The following is a 27,114-nucleotide window of genomic DNA, read 5'->3' on the forward strand; positions in this document are numbered from 1 at the left end:
GTGTGATGCTGTGCCATGTGCATTTTCCCTTTAGGCTCATGAGTGCCCAGTAGAGAGGGCAGGCTATGGGACCAGTCTCTGGCAGAAAGAAACATTCTTATGATGTGGCAGTGACCTGATCCCTGTTCTGGGAGGGTGGGTTCGGGCCCCACACATCCAGTCGTGGATTAGTAGTTGTGGCTGGCTCACTCTCAGACTCTCTGGCTGCATTTGGGCTTATTTTATGGCTCAAGCCATGGATCATTGGGCAGAAAGGGCCACTCGGCAGAGGCTTGTGTCAGAAGCACGTTGTCACAGATAGGAATGGGTGTCCTCACACGGTGCTTCCATCTCACTCCCAGGAATGCCAAGCAAGACGTGGATGACGAGTATGGCGTGTCCCAGGCCCTTGCTCGGGGCCTGCAGTCCTATTATGCCGTGGCACATGCTGTCACTGAGAGAGTGGATAAGCAGTCAGCGCTTATGGTCAATGGTGTCCTCAAACAGTACCAGGTAAGGTTGGAGGGGCATATCGACATGGCAGTCTCGAGCTTTCCCGGTGGCGGGTGGCTGCTGAAGTCACATTCCAATCTTGCTCTTTTGGACACTTGTTCTTCCCTTCTGAACCTCCGTCTCCCCATCTGGGAAGCAGGGGCCCGATCTGTTAGCTTTGCCTCCAGGAGGGGATGAAAATTGTGCAGTTAGTATCTGCTGGTTGCTTAATTATGCCAGGCCAAATAGGAGGCTGCTACTCATTGGCTTCTCATCCCTCAATGACCTGATTTAGTAGGTGCTTCCATCTCCGCATTCGATGGGGGTGGGGGGACAATGAGGAACAGGGAGGTGCAGTGATTCCTCAAAATCACACAACTCAGGAGTGGCTAAGCCAGGATGGGGCCCAGCCTGGGTGCACAGGTGCTCGGTGCGTGGTCCCTGGAGCCCTGCTATGTGTGGCCACCGCATTGTGTGTGGCAGTGAGGCCAGGGATTTAAATGTCAGCAGCCTTACTTCCTCGTGGCCCTTCCAGGTAGAATCTTAGCTGTTTGAATATGTACCAGAAAAAGAGATTTTATAGACGTATCACCAGCACGGCAGCCCTGTGATTTTGTAGGAGTGATTGCTGAGGATGAGGCCAAGAAACCAAGGAGTGGGCTGACTGAAAGCAAAATACCAAAACTCGCGATGGCCACAGGTGGTTCATGGCTAGGCCGACCGCGGGCCTGGTTGTGCTGAGTCTGCAGTTCGGGGAATGCTCTCATACCGACTTGGGCTTCAGTCCTGGCCGCTCACCTCTCTCCTTGCAGATCAAAGGCTTGGAGTGGCTGGTGTCCCTGTACAACAACAACCTGAATGGCATCCTGGCGGACGAGATGGGCCTGGGGAAGACCATCCAGACCATCGCTCTCATCACGTACCTCATGGAGCACAAGCGGATCAACGGACCCTTTCTCATCATAGTACCTCTCTCGTAAGTGCTCTCACCCCTGGGGGGTCGGTCTCGGAGTGTCCAGCGGGAAGGCCTTGTTGCTTGGGTTCACCTCATTAGCTCTTTAAAGACCCCATCCCCAAATACAGTCCCATTCTGAGGGGGACTTTGGGGGACACAACTCAGCCCCCGGCATCCTGCCTCTGGTTTCAAGGGGCGAGATTGGAGAAGGGTGGTTGAGGGAGTGTCCACCCATCATCCCTGTTGGGGCAGCTCTCACAAGATGACTTCGAGGTCCCCTTCAAGTCCCCCAACCAGCACACTCCACACAAGGTGTTGCAGAAGCCAGACAAGCTCCTGCTAGCGGAGCGGAGCAGAGTGGAGCAGAGCCATTTGAGGAAATATCCTTAACTGTTCCTCCCTGGGGCACTGAGTCCTCACTGAGTCCTCTGGTTCATGGCAACCCTGATGCTTAGTATGATAGGACTCTCCAACCGAGTCCCAAAGAGGTTCTCACTCACCACCTCATGGCGCCGCTGGCCACCTCCTTCCGGCAGGCAGCCCTAAGGGGGTCAAGATTGACCAGCCACCCTGGGCCTCCCTCTTCCTAGCTCAGCAATGCCACAATATGGTTCACCTGCCCCACAGTTTCTCTAGAAGTCCTGGAGCTGGCTTTCTTGGACCCATCTCAGGTTTCATGTCATTCATGAAACCAGTCACAGGCCTGGGGTATGGTCTACCCTGACGGGAACAGGCCTCTGTAGTCTGCACTTGGCTTGGCCCTGGAGAGACGCACACCGCCCCCCCCCCCCCCGCCCCGCCCCACTTTGGCCAGCACTCATCAGCAACCACTTCATCCTTAAATCAGCTGTCCAGGGGGAGAACAGGAAGCTGAGTGCTCATACCCTGATTCCATAGGAAATAAGACAGCCTCCTGCTTTTAAGACAGCCAGGCTGCCAGAGGCCATACAGCCATGCTGGAGGGCCCCAGAACTCTCCCAGAATTTACTTGGAGAAGTTTATTTCTTCCTTCTGCCTTCCCCTCCTCGTGGTCCTGTAAATTTGGCTGCCCTGCTAGGAACAGATCCGTATGGAGAGAGAACTGTTTGCGCAGTGCAACAGAAGGTCCCAGCCTGAGGACAGATGGCCTTGCCGCCTCCTCCCTCGTAGCCAGACCCAACTTCTCAGCTTTCTGCTGCACTTCCCCATGCACCGTCTCCCGGCCTACCAGTGACTGGAGTCCCCCCTTTTTAGCTCCTGCGCCCCTCTCCTGAAGTGTGACGTTTGACTTCATCTCCACCGGCATAGTTCACTGCAGCATGCTGTCCTACAGCGTAGGTGTTTTGTTTGTAACTTTTCATTTTGAAATTATTTCACTTATAAACAATTGCAAAAATAGAATAAAGATTTCCTATATTCCTTTTTGTCAGCTTCCCAAATCTTTCCTAACTCCGGGACGGTTACAAAGACAACTGGTCTCCATTAGGTGATGCCTGCCAGTCTCCCCACGTAATCTTAGGAGTTTTCCTTCGTAATTCATAAGTTCCTGACGGCGAGGCACTTGGAGACCACAGAAGGGTCCCATTTCTCAATCATAGTTTCCCCAGAGATTTCCACATCCATCAGATGGGTCTGGCTTGAGACCCCTTCCCCTGTGGGAAGGGCCGGTGGTGGCTTTCTTTCCGTCACTCCTCCCACAGGTGTGAGAGCTCCACTCTAAGGAAGAACTGTGCCTTCTCCATGTATTAATTTACTTGGGTAACTGTATCTGAAAGTGGCAGAATGGACACATTCATGATTTTGTTGCTTAAGTTGTCCCAGATCTGGCCTGGGGGGGACCCTTCAGGTTGGTTTCCTGTTTCCAGATTCCATGTCCTGGTCATTGTGGTGGTTTGCTTTAGAATAGTTTTAGCTTTACCAAAACGTTGCAGAGGTACTCCGAGGTCTCTGTGTGCCCTCCCCCAGTTCCCCTGTTGATAACATCTCACATGACTGTGGTACATTTGTCACAACTCAGGAACCAGCAGGCACATTACTGTTAACTAAGCTCCAGACTTGATTCAGCATTCTACTTTTCTCCTGACATCCAGTTGCTATTCCAGGACCCCATACTGCATTCAGTCTTCTCGTAGCCTTCGCCCTCTGTGGTCTGCGAGCACTCCTTGCTTTCCTTGTTTTTGTTGACCTTGGTGGTTTTGAGGAGGACGAGTCAGGTGTTTTCTAGGATATCCCTCAATCTGGGCCTGTCTGGGCATTTTCTTCTCCTTGGACAGGATGGTGGGCATGGGGGCCAAAGAGCACAGGGGTGAAGGGCCCCTGTCATGACATCATTTCAGGGGCCATTATTGTCAGTGTGCCTTGTCCTTGGTGATGTTGACCTTGGTCACGTGGTCGAGGTCCTGCTTGTCAGGTGTCTGCCCTGTGAAGTTACTCTTTCTTCCCCTTCCATATACTGTATTCTGGAACAGTCCCTAAGCTTAGCGCCCATGTAAGTGGGCAATTAAGCTCTCCCTCCTTGAGGGGCAAATAGCTCTATAAATCTTTTAGAACTCTTCTGTACAGAAGTTATATCTCTTCTTCCCATTTGTTAATTTATTTAATCATTTATATCAGTGTAGACTCATGGGTACTTATTTTATATTTTGGTCTGTACACCAATACTCGTTTATCTTGTTGTTCTCGAATCACTCCAGCATTAGCCATGGGGAGCTTTTAGTTGGCTACTCTGTCCCTTTGACATGGCCCCATTGTTGTGGGGTTTTGAGACACTTAGTTGTATTTGGGCACACAGAGATGCCCCCAGCTCCACTTGTACATTTCCTGTCTGAGGCCTAGAATCAGCCATTTCTCTAAGAAGCTCTAGTCTCTCTTCTTAGAGAACAGTATTAGAAACCAAGAGCTGGGTGCTAGGGCTGCCCCTTGCTTCTGATCGTCCTTACTGGCAGGCCCTGTCAGCGGACAGCATTAGAAAATAAATGTATGTGTTTATCTAACGTGATCTGTGTCTGATCATGGCCAACAGCTGTCTCTAACTCAACTAGAACCATAGAGCTCCTTCTAGTTCTTTCTTCTTACTTGTACAGCACTTTCCAAATAGTTAATCCGTGAGAAACAACTTTACCAATTGGAGTACAGTTTTTAGATCCAGTTCTTTTTATCTTTCCAATCAAAATACCTTTTCCAAAGATTATTTAAATCAGCTTCAGTGTGTTGATCTTCAGGCTTTTTTACACCATGTTCCACCCAGACGAGGATCTGGTCCATCGAATGACATCTCCAGGCCAGAAGAGCTCCTTTTGCCCGAGGGAGCAGTTTTAGACGTCAGGCATCCAGCTGTCCCATCCATCTGTTGAGATGAACAACTGTCCACCATGAGTTTGCTCGTCCTGCCTCCCACTAGACTCCGTCTTCCACCCTAGCTCCTCAGTCTTCCCTGTCCCTGACTCTCTTGGCTCTTCTCTCCTCCTACTACAGATGTTCCCCACACTTCATGTTTTCGCCCTCATCTTCTTTCATGGTGCCCTGTCTGCCGTTGCTCCATACAGTAGAATCCAGACTTCAGTGACTGTACCAGGGCAATCTTGCTGACCCTCAGTAATGCCTCATCTGAGGCAGGGCCAGTGGCTCCAAGATGCCAGGACCCAGGCTTCTAGAGTTTTCTCTGCTCAATCACCCTTAATGTATGGCTTTTGCCCTTAACCTTCTTACCTCATGGTTGCAAGATGGCTGCACTGCCTCCATCATTTCATCTAGGTTCCCATGTTGATGGACAGGGCAAAGAGCAGCTGATTCTCCCCTCTCTCCACCCTTCTTTGAGAGCTTTCCCCCACTTTCACCCCAGCAACATGAGCTTCATCTCATTGCTCCAACTACATCCAGCTGGTTGGCCCGACTGCTGAAGAGCCTGGGAGCTAGGGGCTTACAGTGGAACTTCTTGCAGAGGGAGCTGGGTGAGCCACAAGCAATTTCTGCCACTCGGCCTTTGAGTCCTGTCTTTACAAACTACCCAGGCTAGACCTTTTGAGTAAGTTCCCTTTCTTACCGAAAAGTGACTATCCCAGTATTTCTCAGGGAACTCACTCCCTGGGAAGTTGGCCTTATTGTTGTTGTCACCCTCACCCAAGGTTCTGTCTCTTGTCCCAGGTGAATTATTTCTTCTCATCTGCCTTCCACCTGCCCCCATGCCTGCCCATTTCTCTCTTTCCCTGCTCTTCCTGGCCTTGCTTGTCCCACGGAGGAGCAGATGAGAGTCCATGCTCCTGCCCTGCACCCAGTCCTCCAGCCCTCCGCCCGAGCCAGCATGTCCTCCCCATCTCCATTGTCTCTTACCGGGCAGGAGCCTGCGGTGGCTGGCCGTTGTCATTTCAAGGTGGCACAGAGAACCTGCGGTGTCCCCTGTGCTCCCCGATCTCCCCAGCCTACCCTCCACCACAGCTCTGAGCCTAAAATGAGGCACTGCGAGTCTGCGGGTTTCCCGGCAGCAGACTTGCAGCGCATGGCGTGTTCTCAGAGGGGCTTGGGACCCCACAGCAGTGACAGGACTGGTCTCCCAGGTTCGGCTCCTGGATCTGGCCTTCTGCAGCCGCCTGGTTCCTGCCACCCTAGCGGCAGCTGCCCCTGTACCTGCTGCCACATCTCTGTGTCCCTGGTCCTCTCACCCAGGACATGACCCCCTCCCTCCCCCCAGACTGTCCGTTACCTGACCAGCTCTGAGCATCACAGCCACATTGGCCTCATGCCCCAGGGGACATTGGCGTAGATAGGAGCTGTTGATGAATGAATTAGATCCTGACTGTCCCTTCCTTGTTTCCGTCAGCACGCTGTCAAACTGGGCATACGAATTTGACAAGTGGGCCCCCTCTGTGGTGAAGGTGTCCTACAAGGTAGGTCACAGCCTGAAGAGATGGACATACGTGAGGGCAGGGTAGGAGTGGGAAATACAGATGAGCGAAGAGGGAAGTCCGCTTGCATGAGTGGTGTGATGCATATGCACATGTTTTCCTGTGTTGTACTCGTGGGATTGTGCTGATCACGCCGGGTTTGGATCATTTATTCCCGAGTAATGCGTTTGTAAATGATGCTGTGTAGTCAATTCATGGAATCTGATGACATCATTGCTTTCACTGGAAGGTTTCGTTATTGTCACCCGAGCTTTGGTTAAAACCCATTCATGTAGGATGCCTTAACGAGTATACCCGTGATCTCTAGAACATGGGACTTGTGGGCCCTGCCTAGCTCGATTCACCCCATGAGGTAGAGACTAATTGTGCCTATTATCTTTGTGGGGAAACTGAGGCAGACAGGGCATCCCTCATGCAGCCAGGTTGTGTCCCTGCCTTCCAGGCTCCTGGGTCCAGGCTTTTTGCCCTGTGTTGTGTGGCTCTCCGCCACATGGTGGGGAGGAGGGGGTCCCAATACCAGGAACAGCGTGTGCAGGGAGAAGTTGGTGTAGTTAAGGAGCTAAGAATAGTTCTTCCAGCAAGAGCTTATGGGACCCGCTGAAGTACAGTCAGCCTGGAATGCGAGCCTAGAGAAAGCACCATGTTTATACCCTGGGGCCCTGGTCACATGGGTCAGGAGTTTGGAACTTGGGAGGGACAGGGCAGGTTTGCTAACTGGGGAGAAGCTGGAGCTACATCAGGGAGTGGTCAGCTGGGCCACACTCACATGGGAAGCCTTGAGGCAGCGGCCTGGTTTCCAGCCTGGAGGCCTAAGAGGAGCCCTGGGAAGGGGAGGGAGCTGATTAGCCGCGGACACTGGGACAGATGTAGTGTGCACAGCAAGCTTCTCAGAGCCCCTGGGCTGCCTGTGGCCCGCAGGCCTTTCTCCCCCTTCCCTGCAGTTGCCACTCTGCATGTCAGCGGGGGAGGCCTCTCCACGGCAGCCCCCGTGGCCCCAGGAGGCTGAGTCGTACATGCTTCTCTCCCACACAGGGTTCTCCAGCAGCCAGGCGCGCTTTCGTCCCCCAGCTCCGGAGTGGCAAGTTCAATGTCTTGCTGACGACTTACGAGTACATCATTAAGGACAAGCACATCCTTGCGAAGGTAGCATGTCCTTGTGTAAAACACACCAAGCCCCCTGTGGCCACGTGGTGTCAGTAAACATGTGATCCAGGGTTATCCTATGTATGTCATGGAGACCAGCTCCTCAGAGCTTCTGCCCCAAGAGCTTCGTTACATTCGGTGTCTCCCAACCCGCCAGCCCTAACCTTTGTTGTGCCTGGCAGGGCTATGGTGAGGCCGGCCTTGTCCCTGCCTGCCTCTGGTGGCCTCGGCCCTCCGTCCTTGCTAGCTGTGGCACCCCCACCACAGTGCTCAGGACACCAGCCCGCCAGGCAGGTATGATTTCAGCATTCAGGGCTGAGACTCTGAGGCCCTTGGTGTTCTGTCGGCTGTGGGCTGCTGGGCTGGCACACATTTAGTGGGGCTTACGCAGTCCTAGGAGCCTCTTCACTGGCAGAGTTGTGATGTCAGACCGTCAATGAATCACTGAGACCATGCCTTGACCCAGATATAAAACGGGCATAGTTCCTTGCCTGCAGAAAGGCCATTTTCCTGGTTTGAAGGCTGAAGATGATGCATCAGTTCTGACCATTAATCATCTGGTAGAGAAAAGGTCGAGTGGTCGTTTTTTGACCCAGGCCTGGATGTGTTCACAAGTCACCTCTAGGGGCTTGGTCATTGTGATGATTTGGGGTGCTTCGTAACCATCTCCAAGCTTACGGATAAGGGAACAGAGGCCCAGAGAGCTGGGGTCTAGTGCGCAGGCTCTTGCCCTCGACTTGTGGTGCAGGTACACCCCTCTGACTTAGGGCAAAGCCTGGCCCATCCCAAGCCCAAGAATGAGGCTCTGAAAATCCTTTTCTGACAGCGTCATTAATGAATGTCAAGGCCAAGCGACAGGGACTCCTCATGGGAGATGCTGTCTTGTCCTTGCCCTGGTCAGCTCTGCCCTTTTCACTCTGGGCACCTGACATGCACCGCCTCACCCAGGCCTCATTGTGCCTGCAGGCAGTGGAAGCTGAGGCACAGAGCAGTTCTGAGGCTCATCATGGGGTTCTGCAGACTTAAACCACGATTCAGACCTGGGGCTCCCACCTGCATACTCAAGCTCACCGTGAGCCTGCCTGTGTCTAGCCTGCGTCTGTTGGTCCTGGGCATGGCCCCAGCCCCTCGGGGCTCACAGTCCGAACTTACCTGTGCCACTCCTATTTTTAGAGGCACAGCCTGATGCTTGGAAAATGGACCTGCTTCTGAGCCACATTCCCTGTAGACCCAGGCCCCTCTCTAATCAGCGAGGGGGTTGTTATTTGGAGGATTTTTCTGGGCTACATACAAACATACGTAATTTGGGGGGAAACCAGCGTACTGTCCCGCAGCTTGCATTGTTCACCCGACAGTAGGTCAAGGGCGTGTCTTCTGTGTGTCTGCACGCCATGCTTCCTAGGGGCGGTGTTTATGGCTCTCACCTGGTGAGCCGGTCTCTTTTCTCAGTGGACCTTGTCATGCTCAGGTTCTTCACCTGAATATGCTGTTCCATCTGTAGACTTGCCTAACGGTGGGGAGATTGTAGCTAAGGTGGGGCCATCCCCGCTGCTGCCCCTCCCCCGATGGCTTGCTCTTGGGCCCACAGATCCGTTGGAAGTACATGATCGTTGACGAAGGCCACCGAATGAAGAACCACCACTGCAAGCTGACACAGGTCCTCAACACTCACTACGTGGCCCCCCGCCGCCTGCTGCTGACAGGCACGCCACTGCAGAACAAGCTTCCCGAGCTCTGGGCGCTCCTCAACTTCCTGCTGCCCACCATCTTCAAGAGCTGCAGCACCTTCGAGCAGTGGTTCAACGCACCCTTTGCCATGACCGGAGAAAAGGTGTGTGCTCGTGGCTGGCTGCGTGCCGACAGTAGGGCAGGGAGGGGAGCCGTGGGCGCGGGCCGTCCGTAGAGGAACTCGTCCCAAGTGGTCGGGGCCAGGCTCAGCTGGCTGCTTTCAGGTGTATACTGAGTGCCCGGGGCTGCAGGCTGTGTCTTCACGGAGCAAGGCCGCCTTTGCACCAAGACTGATGGGCAGGGATCAAGAGAGTGAACTCTGGGGAGTCTCTTGGGGCTTCCCTGCCCCGGTGCCTCAGGCACAGGGAGGGCACGGCAGGAATTTGGCTCTGAGGTAGCTGTGGGCCTGGCAGGGCACAGCTGGAGGTCCCCAGAGTCCTGTGGGTCTCTCTAGAGAGTTCACATTTCACCCTAAGGGCAGCAGGAGGCTCATAAAGTTTTAGTCAAAGGAGCAACATGGTCAGATTCTGTATATTTTGTTTTTAAGGAGTGCTGTGACCAATGTCTCTTGATGTCTGTATGGCCGTGGGTGGCATCGTCAGCCTGAAAACCAGACTATGGCACGTTGGCCGTCGGGGGGCAGATCTTTATCTGCTTGATGAAGTCCCCAAGCTGGCTCCCAGTGTGAGCCCCCTGTGCTGTTTGGCTTTGAGGGCGTTTGTGGGCAGGTCGTGTTTAGGCTGAGAGGTTGGAGCCTGGTGACTGAGGAACTGGGCACAGTTGCAGAGATTGGGGGTTGATGAAGAGCGTCACTGCCTACGGTGGCTGGGCTGCCACTCTCTCTGGCCCCGGCAGCTAGTTCCTGACCGTAAGGTCCTCTGTAGGCAGGTCCAGGCCACCTGGGGCCACCTTAGTGTCATCAGCAAGTTACGTTCTCCTTGGCGGCCGTAGAGACAGAAACCCTTCTGAAGGAGAAACTGTGCCTTTTCGAAGAGTCTCCAAAGGGGAGCTCCCAGTGTTCAGACTTCCAGGATCCTCATCCTAAGCAAATGTTCTTATTTTGTTTATTTTCAAGTTTAGCAAAAGTTCTAAAGCTCTACTGAGAGATGATCAGGGGACCCAGAGAAGATAAGTTTAAGTGTGGTCTGTTTGACTCTTTTTTAATTTTTAGAAGTTTAACTTCTTAGCAGAGAATCAATCAGACACCTTGGGAGAGGAGAGTTTCTTTCCCTCTGTCCCTGCCAGGCTGAAAGGAGAGGATTTGGGGCTCCCAGGGACAGCCCCCCACGAAGACCACCCATTTCACACCCAGCGGTTCTATAAACATGGTGTTTCTCCACCTTTCGTTTGGATGTGTTGGCAGGTTTCCAGACATGCGTTTATACTTCTCTTAGGGAAAGAACCAAGTATCCTGTGTGTTTCTTTTCATGAGGGCTGTGGGGCGTGGTTCCCTGGAGCCTTGGGTTCTATACCCTAAGAATTCCGTGGAAGGTCCCAGGTCCCTGCAGTTGTCTAAAGGAAGAGGGTGCCCCACCAAGCCCCATAAAGCGTAAGGCAGTCTGACATGGAGGCGCTGAGGACAAGGCAACTCTAGATGACCCTGCGTACCCTTCTCCGCATCCCCAGCTCCTTCCTTTGGAGGTAACCTTGGTTTGCTTGTCTCATGGGGGTGCCAGGTGGACCTGAACGAGGAGGAGACGATTCTCATCATTCGTCGTCTCCACAAAGTGCTGCGGCCCTTTCTGCTCCGGCGGCTCAAGAAGGAAGTCGAAGCCCAGTTGCCTGAGAAGGTAATGGATTGTTTGGAGCGGATGAAGCCAAGGTGCAGTGTCGTGCTAGGGGCTTTCCTGGGGTGTGGGCCCAGTCCAGTGGCGCTCCAGTGGTCCATGCCGTATTCTGTCATGGCCCTGGTCTTCAGATTTGTCGTGTCCCTGTGATGTGAGGATGGCCACTCACACGCGATGGCTCTGTAACGTGGAGGCAGGTGTGGCTTCAAGCAGGGAAGCCCCTCTCTCGTCTGTGGGCCCGATGCCTGTGGGCGGGTCCCATCCGACCACATCCGGCAGTGCTTAGTGGCTCTGGGCTGCCTGGGGGCCCGCTCACACCATAGGATGGCTCTGGCTTCTCGCTCAGGAACCCAGTCCCCCAGCTGCCCCCCCAGGACGCCCTCCCCTCCCCCTGTCGGACATGCAGTACTTGCCCTTTGGTTCCCAGTGGGCTGTAGAGCAGCTTGGGGAAGGTAGCCAAGTCGCCCCTTCAGGCCCAGGACGCCCCTCTACGTTTCTCTGTCCCACTGCACCTACCATAGCCCGCCTCCCCTTGTTCCCTGGCTGGGGGGGCTCCTCACCATCATCCCCTTGTGCCCTCATCTGAGCACACACACATCCTGGGGTCCAGGGTACCTCTGAGAGGTTGAGACTGGAGATGGCCCCAGGCTGGGCGTTCAGCTCAGGGAGTCTCTGCTCTGACTGGTGATGCATGTTCCCTGCAGGTGGAATATGTCATCAAGTGTGACATGTCTGCACTACAGCGCGTGCTCTACCGGCACATGCAGGCCAAGGGGGTGCTGCTCACCGACGGCTCCGAGAAGGACAAGAAGGTTCGCCACGGGCCCCTGCCCTTCCCCGTCTGGGTGTCCAAGGCCGGTGTAGGGGTTTGAGCACCCTGTCATCAACAGGGCCTTCCGCCTCCTTGGAGTTTACTGGGGAGGTCAAGGCCTGATCTGTGATGATCACAAGGGCATCAGATAGCTCTTGTTAAGTCATAGCTGATGGAAACAGCCTCGTTCAGTAAGGCCAACAGATCAGGGGCTAATGGCCCATCTCCAGGGAGTCCCCTAAGACCCTCCCAGTCTGTCACTGTCTGGTGTTCTTGGCTTACGAAATGCGGGCCTCCTGCAGATGCATCCATCAACAGGGCGGAGCCCAGCAGGACCCCCAGCAGAGTTAGGATGTTCTCATGAGCCTCACCTTCCCAGCTGGGAAAAAGCTGACTCAACAGCCATGGCCACTGAGCCCCTTCACCTTGTTACCAAGTGAGGTTGAGGTGATACGGAGTGAGGGCTGGGCAGGCTGCCCTCTCCTGGGACCACTCTGAGGTCCCAGACCCCACCCGCCCCAGCTCCCCTCATCAGGACAGAAATGTCCTCCCAGGTACCTCGATTCTGCACCCCATGCCTCGGGCTGGGCCCCGCCTCCCCATGTCTCCATGTGTTCCTTAGGCCCTTTCTTACCCGAGAAGGTGCAGCAGCGTGCTTCCTGGGTTACTTCTCGGCCCGCAGCCAGTACCAACCCCCGCGTTCTTCCTTCTCTCTAGCCAGAAATCTTCTAAGTTGTCATGGCCCATCTGGCTGCAGCCCCCCAGGGACGCTCCAGAATGCCCGCAGCCAAGGAAAATGTTAGTCCTTCAGCCTCAGCCGTTTACCGGTCTTCCTTCCCTTCTGTCCTGCAGCCCCTCCCGGCCAGCCCCTCCCGCGTGCCAGGCCGTCTCTGCTTCCCCAGAGTTGGGTTTGAGCCCTCTGTGCCTCCACAGGAGCTAGCCCCTCGCTCCCAGTTACTCTGCCACAGGCCACCACTGCCCTGAAGTGTCCCCTTCGGTATCCTCCCACCCCACCCCCAACCCCTCCCTGGGAGCAGGGCCCAGTACGGAGCCTCTCTTCTGCCTCCCCAGGGCAAAGGCGGCACCAAGACCCTGATGAACACCATCATGCAGCTGCGGAAGATCTGCAACCACCCGTACATGTTCCAGCACATCGAGGTGAGCATCGCCAGGGACAGCAGGCCCTTGCTTCTCCCAGAGACATCTGTCTGTATGGAGCCCTGACGCAGAGCTAAGGCGTCTCTCCCTGATGGCTTTTTGTAAAAATATTTTTTAATAATTTAAATAGGTAATGGTTATATATTGTTTCACTGTTGATTTTCTGTTTATAAGTGCTCATTGTAAAGAATGCAAACAGTGTAGGGAAATACATGATGGAAATGAAAGCTCCAGAAAGTCTGCCCTCAGATAGCCACAGAAAGCATTCGGAGACTCTTCTCTGGGGTTACTTTTCCTACCTGAGAAGGTCCCACTGTCTCTGCTGCTTGGCACACTAGCTTTTCCCACTCAGTGACACGGGGGGCTGTTCCTGGTTTGGAGCGTCGAGAGCAACCTTCCTTGTCATGGAGTCTCTGGGTCAGAACTTTTTTGGGCCACGATACCCTATGAGAGTCCGGATTCTTGCTTCTGAATTGCACATGTATGTCTGTACTTTTTGGCATGAAGTCTCGGGATCTCTGCAGACCCTTTCATGTCCCTGGGACTCCATCCCAGCTCTCCAAGGGTGGTCTCGGATACACACTGCCCTCGTGCACTCATTTCGTGACTGACCTTTCTTGGTTGGAGAAGGCCGAGGGAAGGGATGTCGGCCGGATGGAAGAGCGGTGTGTAGCATCTGTGTGTGGTCCCCGAGCCACCTCAGAGCCACTGGATCACTGAGCACCAGTGTGGGCGCTCCGAGGTGTCGGGCTGGGTGGCCTCTTCCTGCCCCATGCTGACCTGTCTCTCGTTCTGTTGCAGGAGTCCTTCTCCGAGCACTTGGGGTTTACCGGTGGCATCGTGCAAGGGTGAGAAGCTTCCCCGTGAAGGGGGTGGGCACGCTGTCAACGTGAAGGTCTTTTTCACTTCTTGACTGGCTTTATTGTTCTCATGACATTTGTCCAATTTCAGAGGTACTATATTCATGGCAGAAAATTTAGAAAATAGAAACAAACCCAAAGAAGGGAATAGAAATCCTCCATTAATCTTGAGAGGCAGGCCTGGCTTCCAGGCCCCACAGCGCCACTTCGAGGCTCTTGACGCTTGACAGCCTTCTTAACCACTCTGAGCCTAAATTCTGTCTGCTAAGAGAGATGATACTCAATCCACCTTGTCATGGGTGTTTTTTTCCAGCATTTTTTTTTTTAAGATTTTATTTATTTGAGAGAGAGAGAATGAGAGAGAGCCCGAGAGGGAAGAGGGTCAGAGGGAGAAGCAGACTCCCTGCTGAGCAGGGAGCCCGATGTGGGACTCGATCCCAGGACTCCAGGATCATGACCTGAGCCGAAGGCAGTCGCTTAACCAACTGAGCCACCCAGGCGCCCTCTAGCATTTTTTTTTAATGATTTTATTTATTTATTTGAGAGAGAGAGTGAACATGCACGAGCAGGGGGAGGGGGAGAAGGATAAGGGTCCTGGGATCATGACCTGAGCCGAAGGCAGACACTTAATCAGCTGAGCCATCAAGGCACCTCTCCAGCATAGATGATGCAACCCAGGTTTCGTTAATCCCTGGTGTTGGAGGTGGGTACCCTGTCTAGGTTTCATCACTGCAAACAGCCTTGCTCTAGAGCTGAGGCCACCAGCAGTTCTCTGAGCTAGTAAATGGTTTTGAAGAATAGAGGCACCAAATAAAAGATTAAAAAGTTCTTTTGCTAAATTTTTTTTATACCAAATTGCATCATGGGGGGCTCACAGACCTGGGTTCAAGTCCTGGCCCTGGCACATCAGCAGCCATATCACACTGTCCCCCCAGCCTCAGTCTGCACAGCTGTAAGCCAGGGGTTGTTGACTAGAGGGAATGAGAGAAGCTGCAGTAGTGGCCCTTAACCCTATGTGAGGCGCGGTGTGGGCACTCTCCAGTGTGAGCCTTTGCTCCTGGAGCTTCTCTCGTGGACTAGAGAGGAGATCTCACTTCCTGTTGTCCCAGCATGATTGCTGATAGCATCTCTTTTCATTCCTATAAGTATCTAAGTTGGATAACAATCACATGCTCACCTTTTACCAAGAATGGCCTTGAGCATATTTTAGTTGGGTTGAAATGGCTTTGCTGAAACTTCATGAGGTCAGAGGGTCTGCCTAGGAAGCCACTTCTGTGCCCTTTACCCCCCGTGGTGAGCAGCCTGCCTAGGTGCCCAGGTCAGCCTTGAGATGGGAGGTACGCTTCCTCTCCTGCCTGTCTGCAAAGTGCCGTTGCTAACATCATGTTCTTCCTCCACTCCCTGCTCACCAGGCTGGACCTGTACCGAGCCTCGGGGAAGTTTGAGCTACTTGATAGGATTCTTCCCAAACTCCGTGCCACCAACCACAAAGTGCTGCTGTTCTGTCAGATGACCTCCCTCATGACGATCATGGAAGATTATTTTGCGTATCGCGGTTTTAAATACCTCAGGCTTGATGGTGAGTATGCCCTAGAGAGATGTTTGTGGAGGGACTTGTTATCTACAGCTGCCAAAGCTTCTGGCCGGTATACCCTCCTTCACAAGGCAGGGCAAGGCCCGGAGACTAGATCTAGCATCAGGAGTGAGCGTAGCACGTTCAGGGACACAGACTTGCAGGAGTGGGAGGGAGGACTCTGCAAGTATTGTGACTGGATCAGAGCCTGTGGCCTAGGAGAGTGGCCAGCCTGGATCTGACACCCAGGTCTCCTAAACATGAGGCTTAAGGTCTTTGTACTACAACTCTGGGTCCAGTGGTTGTGGTGTACTATGCAAAAGTCCTCTTTTGGTGGGAAGTGGCAGAAGTCCACCTCCCGTGGACATCAGGTAAAAGTATACTGAGCCCCAGGGGTTAGTCTTGCTTCAGGTACAGCTGGATCCAGGTGTCTAGATGATGTTGCTGGGGCTCTTCTCAAGCTCTTGGTTCCACTGTCCTGCATCTTGGCTTCATTCTCAGGCATCCTGTCCAGGCTCCCCTTGTGTTTTTTCAGTGTCCCCAACAGAGGGTGCAGTCCATCGTTTCCCCCAGAGGTCCAGGGGCTGGCTCTCATTAGATTGCTGTGAGGCATGTACACTTTTCTCCACTGCCAGGTGATTGTAGATCTGTCACTGGTCAGGCCTGGAGCTGGAATCAGGCTCATCCATGCCCAAACCGTGTGCACTGAAGAGTAGTGGGTCAGGGAGAGAGTGGAGCTGGTGATGCAGGATGACAGCAGGTTCTCCTGGGAACAGTGCTTAGCTGCGACCCCCATACTCTCCTGGGAAGTTGTGTGCGTCTGCCTTTATTCCAGCACACGAGAGCCCCAGGGAGGAGGGTGCTAAGTGAGATGGTGACAGCATGCTGGACCTGTCGTCTGACACACGTCAACTGGCCAGGGAAGCCCTAGAGGAAGTCTCCGCTCTCTTTCCAACTGCAAGAGTGCACGGACTCACCAGGCTTCGGAGCCACTGGCTTGAACACAGTTAAATCAGTAGCTTCTTCCCCATAGCTTCTCAGAGCTTTTATTGAAGCTCATTGCCAGGTGCCTTTATCTGGCAGGATGCCCCAAACGTCTGCACCCTCATTTGTCTTGCTGTGCATCTGGTGGGACTATGGTTTCACAGGTTGCTGGGCTGATCGCCTGTTGGCCTCTGGCCTCCCCGCCCTCACCCACAGCCTGCCCTCTGTGCCCATCTTGCCTTCCGTCAGCCTGGTCTTAGAGTTCAGTCCAGGGCCACCTTTACAAGCGCAAATGACAGTGTGTGTCTCCCTGTGTCCCTGCCTCCTTCTGGGGCCTCCTTCCCACTCCTTGGAGACTGAAAACTGCACCCCTGTCGACGGGATGGCCAGGCCTTGTGCGCACTGGGCCTTGTCTGTGTCACCGTGCCAACCCTCAGGAGAAGCTGTAGGTAGAGTGCATATTCCCCCCTGCCCCAGGAGGTGTTCATTTGCCCCATTTCTTTCCTTGTCCTCCGTGGTGAGGAGAGGACTTTTGGTGCACTTAGCCACAGCTGCACAGTACCCACATGGCCACAGACCAACGGCAAAGGACAGACAGAAAGTAGGGGCTCAGCAACATGTTGGATGGAACATCCAACCGTCAGAGCAGTGAGAGTGAGGGTGCAGGCTAGACCTCGGGGCAGTGGGCCCTTTGGCATGGGCCTGCCCATTCCCTGCTCCAGGCCTCAGCCCTTCCTCCGAAAGGGGCAGCTGGGGGCATGCCTTGGAGCCCAGGCTTCTGTGAGCATCGGGTCTCCGTGCTATTCATCATGATGATTGGGCAAATGGCTGGAAGAATTTAATTTTCATTTCTTTCTATTTTTTAGATTTTTTAATTTATTTGACAGGGAGAGAGAGCGAGCATAAGGAGGGGAAGCAGGGGAGGGAGAAGCAGGCTCCCCACTGAGCAGGGAGCCCGATGCGGGGCTTGATCCCAGGACCCTGAGATCATGACCTGAGCTGAAGGCAGAGTTTAACTTACTAATTTTCATTTTGTCACCAAAAATGACTCCTGATTTTGCCAAAGGCACTTTGCTCTTCTGAGCTGGCAGCAGCCCAAGGAGCTTAGGTGTCCCTCTGGTGCTCACGTGTCATGGATGGTCACTTGAGAGTCCCTGTGACTCCAGGAAGAGGGAAGCCATTCCTGCTTGCAGGGAAGAGTCCCTGTTGTAAGGCACCCATGTGCTTGCCTGTAGAAGATTCTCTGTGACTGGAGAAACCCACTGCAGTGTGATTGAGGCAGGCACCAGTCCTCTGGCCACTCCCTCGTTCCAGGCCCCATGCCGGGGCACCCACCCCGTGTCATACTCAGATCAGGCCCGTTTGACTCCGAGGTGACACATGGCCTTTTGGGGCTCCTTTTCATCTGGGGTGGGGGGTGTGGCATTCGCTCGTGTTCACCGTAAACCTGAATTGTTCACTCATCGCAGCTGAGGCACGTGTGTGGAGCGACTATAGAGTTGGCCCAGGAGGCCTCTGGGACGTGTGCAGGCACTGTCTCTGCCCTAGAGCAGGTGTTCCTCTGTGTCTCCTCGCCATCGCTCCCCACCGTGCCCCGCATAGTCCCCCCTGCTGACAGCCTTTTCCCTGTGCCCTGCAGGAACGACAAAAGCAGAGGACCGGGGCATGCTGCTGAAAACCTTCAACGAGCCCGGCTCCGAGTACTTTATCTTCCTACTCAGCACCCGCGCTGGGGGGCTCGGGCTAAACCTCCAGTCGGCCGACACTGTGATCATCTTCGACAGTGACTGGAACCCCCACCAGGTAAGGCTGGGCTGGCCCCCTGGCAGGGCAGGGGAACTAGAGACTCCCTGGAGACCCTTTCCCATCCCGAGTGCCTGGTGGCACCCACGGCTGCTGAGGCCTTTGTAGAGAAGCCCCGAGCGTATTAGTTTTCCTTTATGTCTTAAAACACCAGTTTTTGCTTTTGTTATGAAAAAAAATACTCCGTTTCTATTAAAAAAAAAGAATCCTGGTTTTATGTAAATGTGTAAAGTGGAAAATGCCCCGATCTTACCAGCCATCAGTGATTGTCACTTTTTTTTGTGATCCAAGCCTTCCAGGCCACGTTCTTTGTGACCTCTCACACACTTGTGCTTTTAAAACTTTTGGGGCATATTTTTACACTGCTGCTCTTATTTTGTATCTATATGCCCTATCCAGGGCTCCGTGCCAGTAGTTACAGAGAAGTGGTATTTGATAGATACAGCGATTTTAAAGTGAGTTTTTAACTTTTCCTGATGTTTCGTTATAAAAGTAATAGTCTTTTTTAACGAAGATATCAATAACTCAACATAAACTGAAGAGTCCATTTTTCCCCCTCCCACCAATCCCACTCTTTGACCACGTGCCATCATGTAGCTGTAGGCACACACCTGTGTTGTGGGTTTGATAGAAACAGCGTGTTCTAGCACGTGTTCTTCCCTCCGGCAGCTTGTGTGTTTGTCCTTTTGGGGCAGGCTCACTGGGACTCCACACAGCCTTTTCTTCAGCTGCCAGGTGTCTGGGCATATGGTGGCCTCAAGACTCGACTCAAACCTCACTTGGCAGGCATCTGGGGTTTGTTTCTCAGCGTGACCCCTTAGGGAGCTCCGAGTATTTGTACAAGGACTCGCCAGTCAACCGTGAGACGTGGGATTGTTTGGCCCATGGGCGTGTCCTCTGTACATTCCGGTTGGCTCTGCCCAAGTGGCCTCCAGCAGGCTGCCCCAGGTTTCTTCCACCAACGGTATGAGCATGTCCTTCTGCACAGCCTGGAGGCACGAGCATGTGGACGGTAGCCCATCTGATGGGCAGATGCTCAGGTTGGTTACTAGCGTCCCTTTCTACCATCAGCCTGGGGCGTAGTTCTCACTGAGATCTCCATGGCCAGCCAGTTTCCTGAGATGCGGTTGTGGTGTGCTGTCCCCATCGGCAGGCAGACAGTTGGCAGAGGTTCCCCTGGGGCACGTGACCCAGTGCTCGGAAGTACTGCCGGGAAGCACGCTGGCCGGACCAGGGAACTCAGCTATAGACAAGGCGCTCCTGGCCCCCCACCAGCTGTGGCCTCTGCCGAACCCACTGGGTGTGAATCTTGAGTATAGGCCCGTACCTCTCCCAAGCCCCGATGCAGGGTTTCGTGGGAGCCCTCCTGATTCACAGCTGGGGGTGATGGTACACATAGTGTTGGCAGCCACGGCTACCGTTTGATCAGAGCTTGCTCCACGGCACACTCTGGGCTGAGTATACGGTGCCATTTAGCTCCTCGCCCCTCACAGTCACCAGAAGGGCCTGTGTCAACAGAGTGAGTCCTGAGGCTCATAGAGGTTGGGCCTCGGCCTGGGCTGCACAGCATGGAAGGAGCAGGGCCAACACCCAAGCCAGGCATTGCCAAGATGCTGCCCGGCTTCGGCCCCGTCCTGCGAATGGGTGCCCTTAACTGCAATATGGCCATCCCAAGCGCCGGGGCCCTCCTGGGGTAGGTGAGGGGACTGTGCAGCTGTGACATGAGCTCCTTGGGAATGTAATGGCCCAGGACTCGCCCTCCAAACCGCGCCGTGCCCTAGAGTACTGGTAGAATCCCGGTAAGACGGGAAGGGACGATCGCCATCCTGGCCCAGGCTCCAGGTTGCGATCCTGGGCTCCTAGCTCAAGAAGCTGCTGGTCAGTGCAGGCCGAAGGGCCCGGCAGGAGGAGGCAGGCGCACAAGAACGGGAAGGCCTTTGCCGCCGTCACTGCGAGGTTGACTGCCCCTTAGATCTCCGTGGAGCCAGACCGGGACTGACCTGCCTCTCTTCCTCTAGGACCTGCAGGCCCAGGACCGCGCCCACCGCATCGGGCAGCAGAACGAGGTGCGGGTGCTCCGTCTCTGCACAGTCAACAGCGTGGAGGAGAAGATTCTGGCCGCCGCCAAGTACAAGCTCAATGTTGACCAGAAGGTGATCCAGGCTGGCATGTTTGACCAGAAGTCCTCCAGCCACGAGAGGCGCGCCTTCCTGCAGGCCATCCTCGAGCACGAGGAGCAGGACGAGGTGAGGGCAGCGCCAGCCCCAACCCCCTCCCCGGCGTGAGTGGTGGACGCATGAGCGGCTTTCATTTTTGTTTTTTTACCTTTTTTGCACTCTTATTTTTTTTGCATCCCTTTGGAGTAAAGGGAGTGTGGGCTGAAAGGAAAGAGGATGAGTACTTGCTTTTTCTTTGAAGTGGTTTTTTTTTTCTAAACTGCTGGTGAAAGACGCCGGATTGACAGCCCTGGAGACTGAAGTCCTCTATTTATCCACAGAGCAGACACTGCAGCACGGGCAGCGGCAGTGCCAGCTTCGCCCACACTGCCCCTCCGCCAGCGGGCGTCAACCCCGACTTGGAGGAGCCACCTCTAAAGGTGAGAGGGGTAGTTCAGTCTCCATGCCCATTCAATCCTCGGCTTCTCGGCTGAGACGGCCAGCAAGGGCCCTGATCCCACGGAGCGTGCGTGTGCGTGTGCGTGTGTGTGCCTCTCGCTGCCGTGTGGGTCCCCATCCACCGCAGCCGGCCTGGGACCGCCAGCTCATTGCCCATGGACCGCCGCCGCTCGCCTCCGAGCCCGGCCGCCGCCCAGCCCGGCCTCCCCGCACTCGAACTAAACGTGTGAAACCTTCTAGGAAGAAGACGAAGTGCCCGACGACGAGACGGTGAACCAGATGATTGCCCGGCACGAGGAGGAGTTTGACCTGTTCATGGTAGGTACGCCTCGTGGGGCGCTCTGAAGACCTCGTGCGCCCCACCCTATCGATAGCAGGTAGAACAAAGCAGCTTAGTCAAATAGGACAAAACTTCTCGGGGACTGGGGTGTCTCTGGCGGGTCGTGGAGCTGGGGCCTCTCTCACGGGGGCCCCACGCTGCCTCCCAGCTGACCCATCTTTCTCCCGTGGTCCCCTAAGTGTTGCAGCAATAGTGGGACACACACACACCCCCATCCCGTGTGTGACCCTCAGTCTTGCTGAATGCCTGTCCTCCTGAGTGTTTCGTCCTTGAGACTCCCTTTCAGAGGGAGTTAACGCTGTCACAGGCCCATGGTCAGTCACAGGTGCCCCTTAGCTCTGGGTAGAAAATGCAAGTCCCCGTGGAGTCAGAGTGTGTGGGCCCTTGGCCGCTCTTCTGCGCCCTTGCCATCTTTTTTGGAATTCTCTGCCCCTGAGGCAGAGCCCCTGGCAAGGGTCTGCTGTCGGGAGCCAGAAACCTCAGAGCTACCATTGAGCTGCCTGGCAGTAGTGGTGCCCGAGGCTTGAAGCCTCCTTGGCACATGCGCCTTGTGTGCCCCCAGCTCTCCCTGTGCTCACGCCTCTCTCCCTCTGTCCCCTGCCCTGCGCCCCCCAGCGCATGGACCTGGACCGCAGGCGCGAGGAGGCCCGAAACCCCAAGCGAAAGCCGCGCCTGATGGAGGAGGACGAGCTCCCCTCATGGATCATCAAGGACGATGCTGAGGTGGAACGGCTGACCTGTGAGGAGGAAGAGGAGAAAATGTTCGGCCGCGGCTCCCGCCACCGCAAGGAGGTGGACTACAGCGACTCGCTGACCGAGAAGCAGTGGCTCAAGGTACATGCTGGAGAGGGCCGGCCAGGGGCAGGGTCGGGAGAGCAGAGATTCAGCTGCTGCTCTGTGGGGCTCATCCAAAATGCGAGCGGGTTCCCTTCAGCCTTTCTTGGTTTTCGTTAACCACGGCGACACCTCTGATACGGGGCCAGCTCGCTCCGGTCCTCCTGACCGCTAGCACAGGAGGTTTACGAGAGCTTCACGTAAAATGCTGCCGCTCTCAGCTGGGTGTGCTCTTCCGAGGGCCTGGCAGTGGGAAACACAGTGATGGGTCAGAGGGTGACCTGCCCTCCCACATGGGTGGGAGTGCCAGCAGGCGTCAGACAGCCTCACTTGGGGCACATCGACCCCAGAGCTGGACCCCTCACCCAGGCACCCAGGTGACATGAGCACCGTCTTCAGTAGATAACAACCCAGGTCCCTGGCAGCAACAGGTGTAGGCGGCTAAGTCAGGGCCATGGGCGTCTGGTGGGTGCACTGGGATTATCGTGACTCATCGGGCCCTTCCCCTTGCTCGGGGCTCTGAATGCAGAGGTGGTGACTGGGAATCCAGCCCTGAAGTTTCATAAAAACGTCCATGAAGCAACCCTTCCCAGAAGGCAGGTGGTGGCGTTCAGCTGTGCCCGGCTTATTGGCACACCCCAGAACGCTGTGGCCTGCCTAGGCCTCTGGTCACACTCCCTGGGGTTCCTCTTGATTGACTGCAGCCCCAGTGCCCCCTCAGTCCACGAGGTCAGGCAGCCCTGGCCCTGTCCTGGAAGCTCAGAACCACCCAGACTAGTGAACTCACTGGCTCAGCTGTGCTCTCGAGGGAGCCGCTGAAACGTGCCAAGGAACCACGTGACCCTCGGGTGGGGCAGGTGCTTGTCCTGCTCCTCACCCATCGGCCCCTAGCTCCAGGCGTTGGAACGTAGGCCCAAACGCAGGCCGGAAGAGCTCCCGTGGCTCTGCATTTCTGAGACACGGATACCTTTTAAAAACAGTTGCCTGTGTGCTAATGTTTTGTGCATGTTTCGCTCTTTTTCTTTCTTACTGTAATTCATATAACACGATTCAATCATGGACAGTTCAGTAGTTTTTAGCATATTCAGCATTGTGCAGTGATCACCACGAATGAGCATTAGAACATTCTTGTCACCCCAGCAAGAAGCCCTGTCCTGTTCGGCTCTCTTCCCGTCCCCTTATTCCGCCTAGATTTTGTTCTAAACATTTCATATAAATAGAGGCATGTGTCCTCCCTTTGGTGACTGGCTTCTGGCAGTAGGCAAAGTACTTAGTAGTAGGCAAGGTTTATCTGTGTGGTAGCAAGTACCCTTCCTTCTCAAGGCTGAGTAATGCTCTGTTGTACAGAGAGACCACACTGTTGGTAATGTCTTCGTCCGTTGGCAGACAGTTGGCCTGTTTTCCACCTCTGGGCTGCTGAGAATAATACTGCCATGAACATTGGTGGACAAGATTTTGGCAGGATATATATTGTGATTTTTATCACACCAATGTCTAGAAATAGAATTGCTGAATCAAATGGTAATTTTTTTATTTAATCTCTTGAGGAACTGCCAGACTGTTTCCCACAGCAGCCACACCATCTTACATTCCCACCAGCAGTGTGTGACAGTTCCGATGTCTCCATCACCCCACCTGTGTTTGTCACCTGTCTCTCTGACTCTAGTCATTCTAGTGGGTACACCGTAGTAACCTTGTTGTGGTTTTTAATTGCATTTTCTTGGTGGCTAATGGTGCTGGGCATCTCCTGAGGTGCTTGTCGGTCATTTGTGTTATCTTCTTCAAAACTCTCTTTATTGGATGAGTGATTTGCAGATGTTTTCTCCTATTCTGTGGCTTATTGTTTCACTTTTTTGATGGTGTCCTTTGAAGCACAAATGTTTTTAATTTTGACGAAGTCCAGCGTATCTGGTTTTTTTTCCTTTTGCTCGTGCTGTGGTATCATGTCAGAGAATCCACTGAGAAATGTAGGAGCACACAAATTTACTCCTGTGTTTTCTTTCAAGAGTTTTAGCTTTTACATTTGGGCCCATGATCCTTTTGGAGCAGTTTTTGTTTAGGACGTGAGGTCAGAATCCAGCATCATTCTTTCACAAGCGGATGTCTAGTTTTCCCCAGCCCCATATGTTGAAAAGACTTTTTTTGCCCCACAGAGCACATGCTTTTTTGTAGGTCATAACTCAGTAAGAGTTTGTGTTAATAAAAAAAAATACGTTTACCCAAAACAGGCACTCTGTTTTCTTGGTAGTGGCCACGTAACTGGGACCCCTTTTCTGACAGCCACTCTGGTGCCACATGTACCAAAACTCTTGAGAATGGTGCTGACACTTGCCCTGCTGGGCTGACCTGTGTGCCTGGGCCTCGCCTCGAGACCAGAAACCCCAGTGTTGTGTTCTTAGGGTAGCTGTAGCAAGGACCCCAAAGTGGGTGACTTAAAACTATAGCAGTTTATTCTCAGAGTTCTGGTGGTTTGGGAGTCTGGAGTCAAAGTTTCAGCAAGGCCCTTTTTCCTCCTAAGGTTCCAGGGGAGGGTCATTCCTCGCCTCTTCCAGCTTGTGGTGGCCCTGGCATTCCTTGGCCTGTGGCCACTTCACCCCTATCTGCTCCCGTCTTACGTGGCTTGTCCCCTGTGTGTCTTTGTGTCCTTTCCTATCTCTCATGGGGACGTTCTCATTGGAGTTGGGGCTCACCCTGACACAGGATGACTTCATTTTTGCTCTTTAATTAAACCTGTAAAGATCCTGTTTTGAAATAAGATCACATTCTGAAGTTCCAGGTGGACATGAACTTTAGGGGAAACTGTTCAACACCCCATATCCCCTGGGCTCGCAGTGCACATCCTCCCCCACGCCAGCCTTACAGTCCCTCCTGCCTACCACACGCCCTTCATGCTGTTCCTTTGGCCTGGATGCCTTACCCACCCCCACCCTTCAGATCTCAGCCTAAGTGCCACCTCCTCTGAGATGCTCCCCTGACCCCCGGCCAGGGCACATCTGCTCTACCATCAGAACACCACTCACCCTCCCTCTGGGCAGTCAACACACTTGTCACCATGTTTGCGAGGTGTTTGCTTACTGTCTTCCCTCCGTGAGGGGTTTCTTCCATGCTGTGTCCTCAGTGCCTGGCCCTGTGCTCGCAGTCACAGCTGATAAATGTGAGATGGACAACCAGAACATCCCTTGGAGCCCTGCCCCAGCTCCCTTTTCTGATTGCAGGCTCCTCTGGCTTCTCATCTATTTGTGGGGATAAAATGTGCAAACGAGCCCTTGTCATTGGGAACGAATCAATTGGTGTTGTTCAGAAATTAATCTTGTTCATAGTCAGGTCCTTCTGCTCAGCAGTTTCACTAGCAGGAGTCTATGTACAGGTAATATGGCTGACAGTCATGACATTGGTCAGACTAGCACCCCGCCCCCAAATGGAAACAGCCGAAATGCCCAAGAAAGTCTAAATGAGGGTATGTTGTACAATGAAATACTAAACCGACATCAAAAATTACGTTGCAGAAAAGCGACAGGAAGTACATCCAGGACATAGTAAGCAAAAATGTGAGTCCCGGTACGGCGTGTGGATACGATGCCATCGCTGTCCTCGGTGCTGCACGAGTATGTGGGGAGGGCCGGGAGAGTCCTGGCTTTGCCGGTGGTGATGGCTGCACACAGTGTGAACGTACCTAATGCCCCCGCAGTGCACTCTTAAAAATGGTTAAGTGGTCAGTTTTGTGTTATGTACATTTTGCCACAATTTTTAAGAAAAATGCCGAGGCTCTAGAGCAGAAGTATCAGTAGTGTCGTCACCGGGTGGAGGGATTCCAGGGTCCAAGTCTTCGGGCTCCCTTCGGTGGGGATGTACCTCTTTAATTGGTAAAGAAATGCAACTGTTGATTTGTTAAGGCCAGGCACGGGCAGGGAGCACCTGGGGGGGCAGAGCCAGCCTGTCGTGGCCTCTCGGAACCCGCCTGGGGCCCCCAGCGTGTCCCGCCCAGCTGGGGCCTGCGAGTTTGCACCGCGGCCTTTGCTTGTCCACCTCGGTGCTGGCTGTCCTATTTTACCACTATTGACCCTGAAGGCCATCGAGGAGGGCACGCTGGAGGAGATCGAAGAGGAGGTCCGGCAGAAGAAATCGTCTCGGAAGCGCAAGCGGGACAGCGATGCCGGCTCCTCCACCCCGACCACTAGCACCCGCAGCCGTGACAAGGACGACGAGAGCAAGAAGCAGAAGAAGCGCGGGCGGCCACCTGCCGAGAAGCTCTCCCCAAACCCTCCCAACCTCACCAAGAAGATGAAGAAGATCGTGGATGCTGTGATCAAGTATAAGGACAGGTAAGCCAAGGAGCACAGCGGGTGGGCATTGGGGGTCCTCGGAGGTGCCTCGCCCGGCCCTCCAGTGACTGCACACATATTGGTGGCCTGTCTTTGTCTCGGTACGCCTGCCCTCGTGGAACTTACGGTCTGCGAGAGGCAAGCGCTCTGTCAACTGCGATGAGAGAGGGAAGAGAAAATGTCGTGGGGAGGTGGAGACAGGGCTGTTTTCAGGGATGGTGACGTTTGAGGGGGAGCCCTGAGGAATGGAGGTCTGGGGCCAAGTGCTCCAGCAGAGGCCAGAGCCGGCGGAGAGGCCTCAGGTGGCCGGTGATGGGCAGGGGGAGGGAAATGGAGGAACCTGTGCGGTGATGAGGCGCCAATCACACGGCCCGTAGACTGTAGTGAGAGAGCCCGTGTGGCTGGAGCCGAGACAAAGCACCTTTCCTTCTCTAGACTTTCTACCCTCTCCCCACACTTGGATGATATGCCAGCCCAGTTCCCACCATGGGCCATCACGGGTGGGCCGCTTGTTGCGAAGACTGATCAGGCTCCACTCTGGGATTTGGGGTCCCTGCCCTCCCAGACACACAAAATAGGAGACTGCAACAGATCTGTTTGTGGATCACAAGTACCAATTAAATAGGAAAATAACGGTTCTGCCAGGCCCTCCCCGGGAGCATGTGCACAGTGGGCCAGCAGCGGCATGAGGCCTCAACTTTGCTCAGGGCTCAGCTCGTACTGCTCCCCCAGCTTCTCAGTCCACTTTCTGGTGCATACTGGCCAATACCAGCTTGATTTTATAGTAACGCGTGGCAGTCATTAAACAAAGTAAGGGTAAATTGTAATCTGTAGGAGGGAAAAGCGTCGA

The 27,114-nt window shown here is 54.2% G+C and overlaps 1 protein-coding gene across 10 annotated transcripts in view; it reads left to right on the forward strand.

The window, feature by feature from the left end:
• Positions 1-27,114, forward strand: part of SMARCA4 (SWI/SNF related, matrix associated, actin dependent regulator of chromatin, subfamily a, member 4) — an 88,419-nt gene that overhangs the window by 43,794 nt on the left and 17,511 nt on the right. For 6 of the 10 annotated variants that reach the window (XM_027582845.2, XM_027582846.2, XM_027582844.2 and 3 more), the window contains 16 exons: positions 342-492; positions 1,284-1,447; positions 6,222-6,288; positions 7,339-7,449; positions 9,038-9,280; positions 10,854-10,967; positions 11,669-11,776; positions 12,847-12,933; positions 13,735-13,781; positions 15,206-15,372; positions 17,990-18,153; positions 20,172-20,399; positions 20,651-20,749; positions 21,009-21,086; positions 21,724-21,942; positions 26,002-26,264. In XM_027582845.2, coding sequence (XP_027438646.1) covers positions 342-492; positions 1,284-1,447; positions 6,222-6,288; positions 7,339-7,449; positions 9,038-9,280; positions 10,854-10,967; positions 11,669-11,776; positions 12,847-12,933; positions 13,735-13,781; positions 15,206-15,372; positions 17,990-18,153; positions 20,172-20,399; positions 20,651-20,749; positions 21,009-21,086; positions 21,724-21,942; positions 26,002-26,264 — 2,310 coding nt within the window. The remainder of the gene's footprint in view (positions 1-341; positions 493-1,283; positions 1,448-6,221; positions 6,289-7,338; positions 7,450-9,037; positions 9,281-10,853; positions 10,968-11,668; positions 11,777-12,846; positions 12,934-13,734; positions 13,782-15,205; positions 15,373-17,989; positions 18,154-20,171; positions 20,400-20,650; positions 20,750-21,008; positions 21,087-21,723; positions 21,943-26,001; positions 26,265-27,114) is intronic. The other 4 variants (XM_027582851.2, XM_027582852.2, XM_027582848.2 and 1 more) reach the window with 3 other exon arrangements.

This window comes from Zalophus californianus, chromosome 1, assembly GCF_009762305.2.
Source record: "Zalophus californianus isolate mZalCal1 chromosome 1, mZalCal1.pri.v2, whole genome shotgun sequence".
Classification (NCBI taxonomy): domain Eukaryota; kingdom Metazoa; phylum Chordata; class Mammalia; order Carnivora; family Otariidae; genus Zalophus; species Zalophus californianus.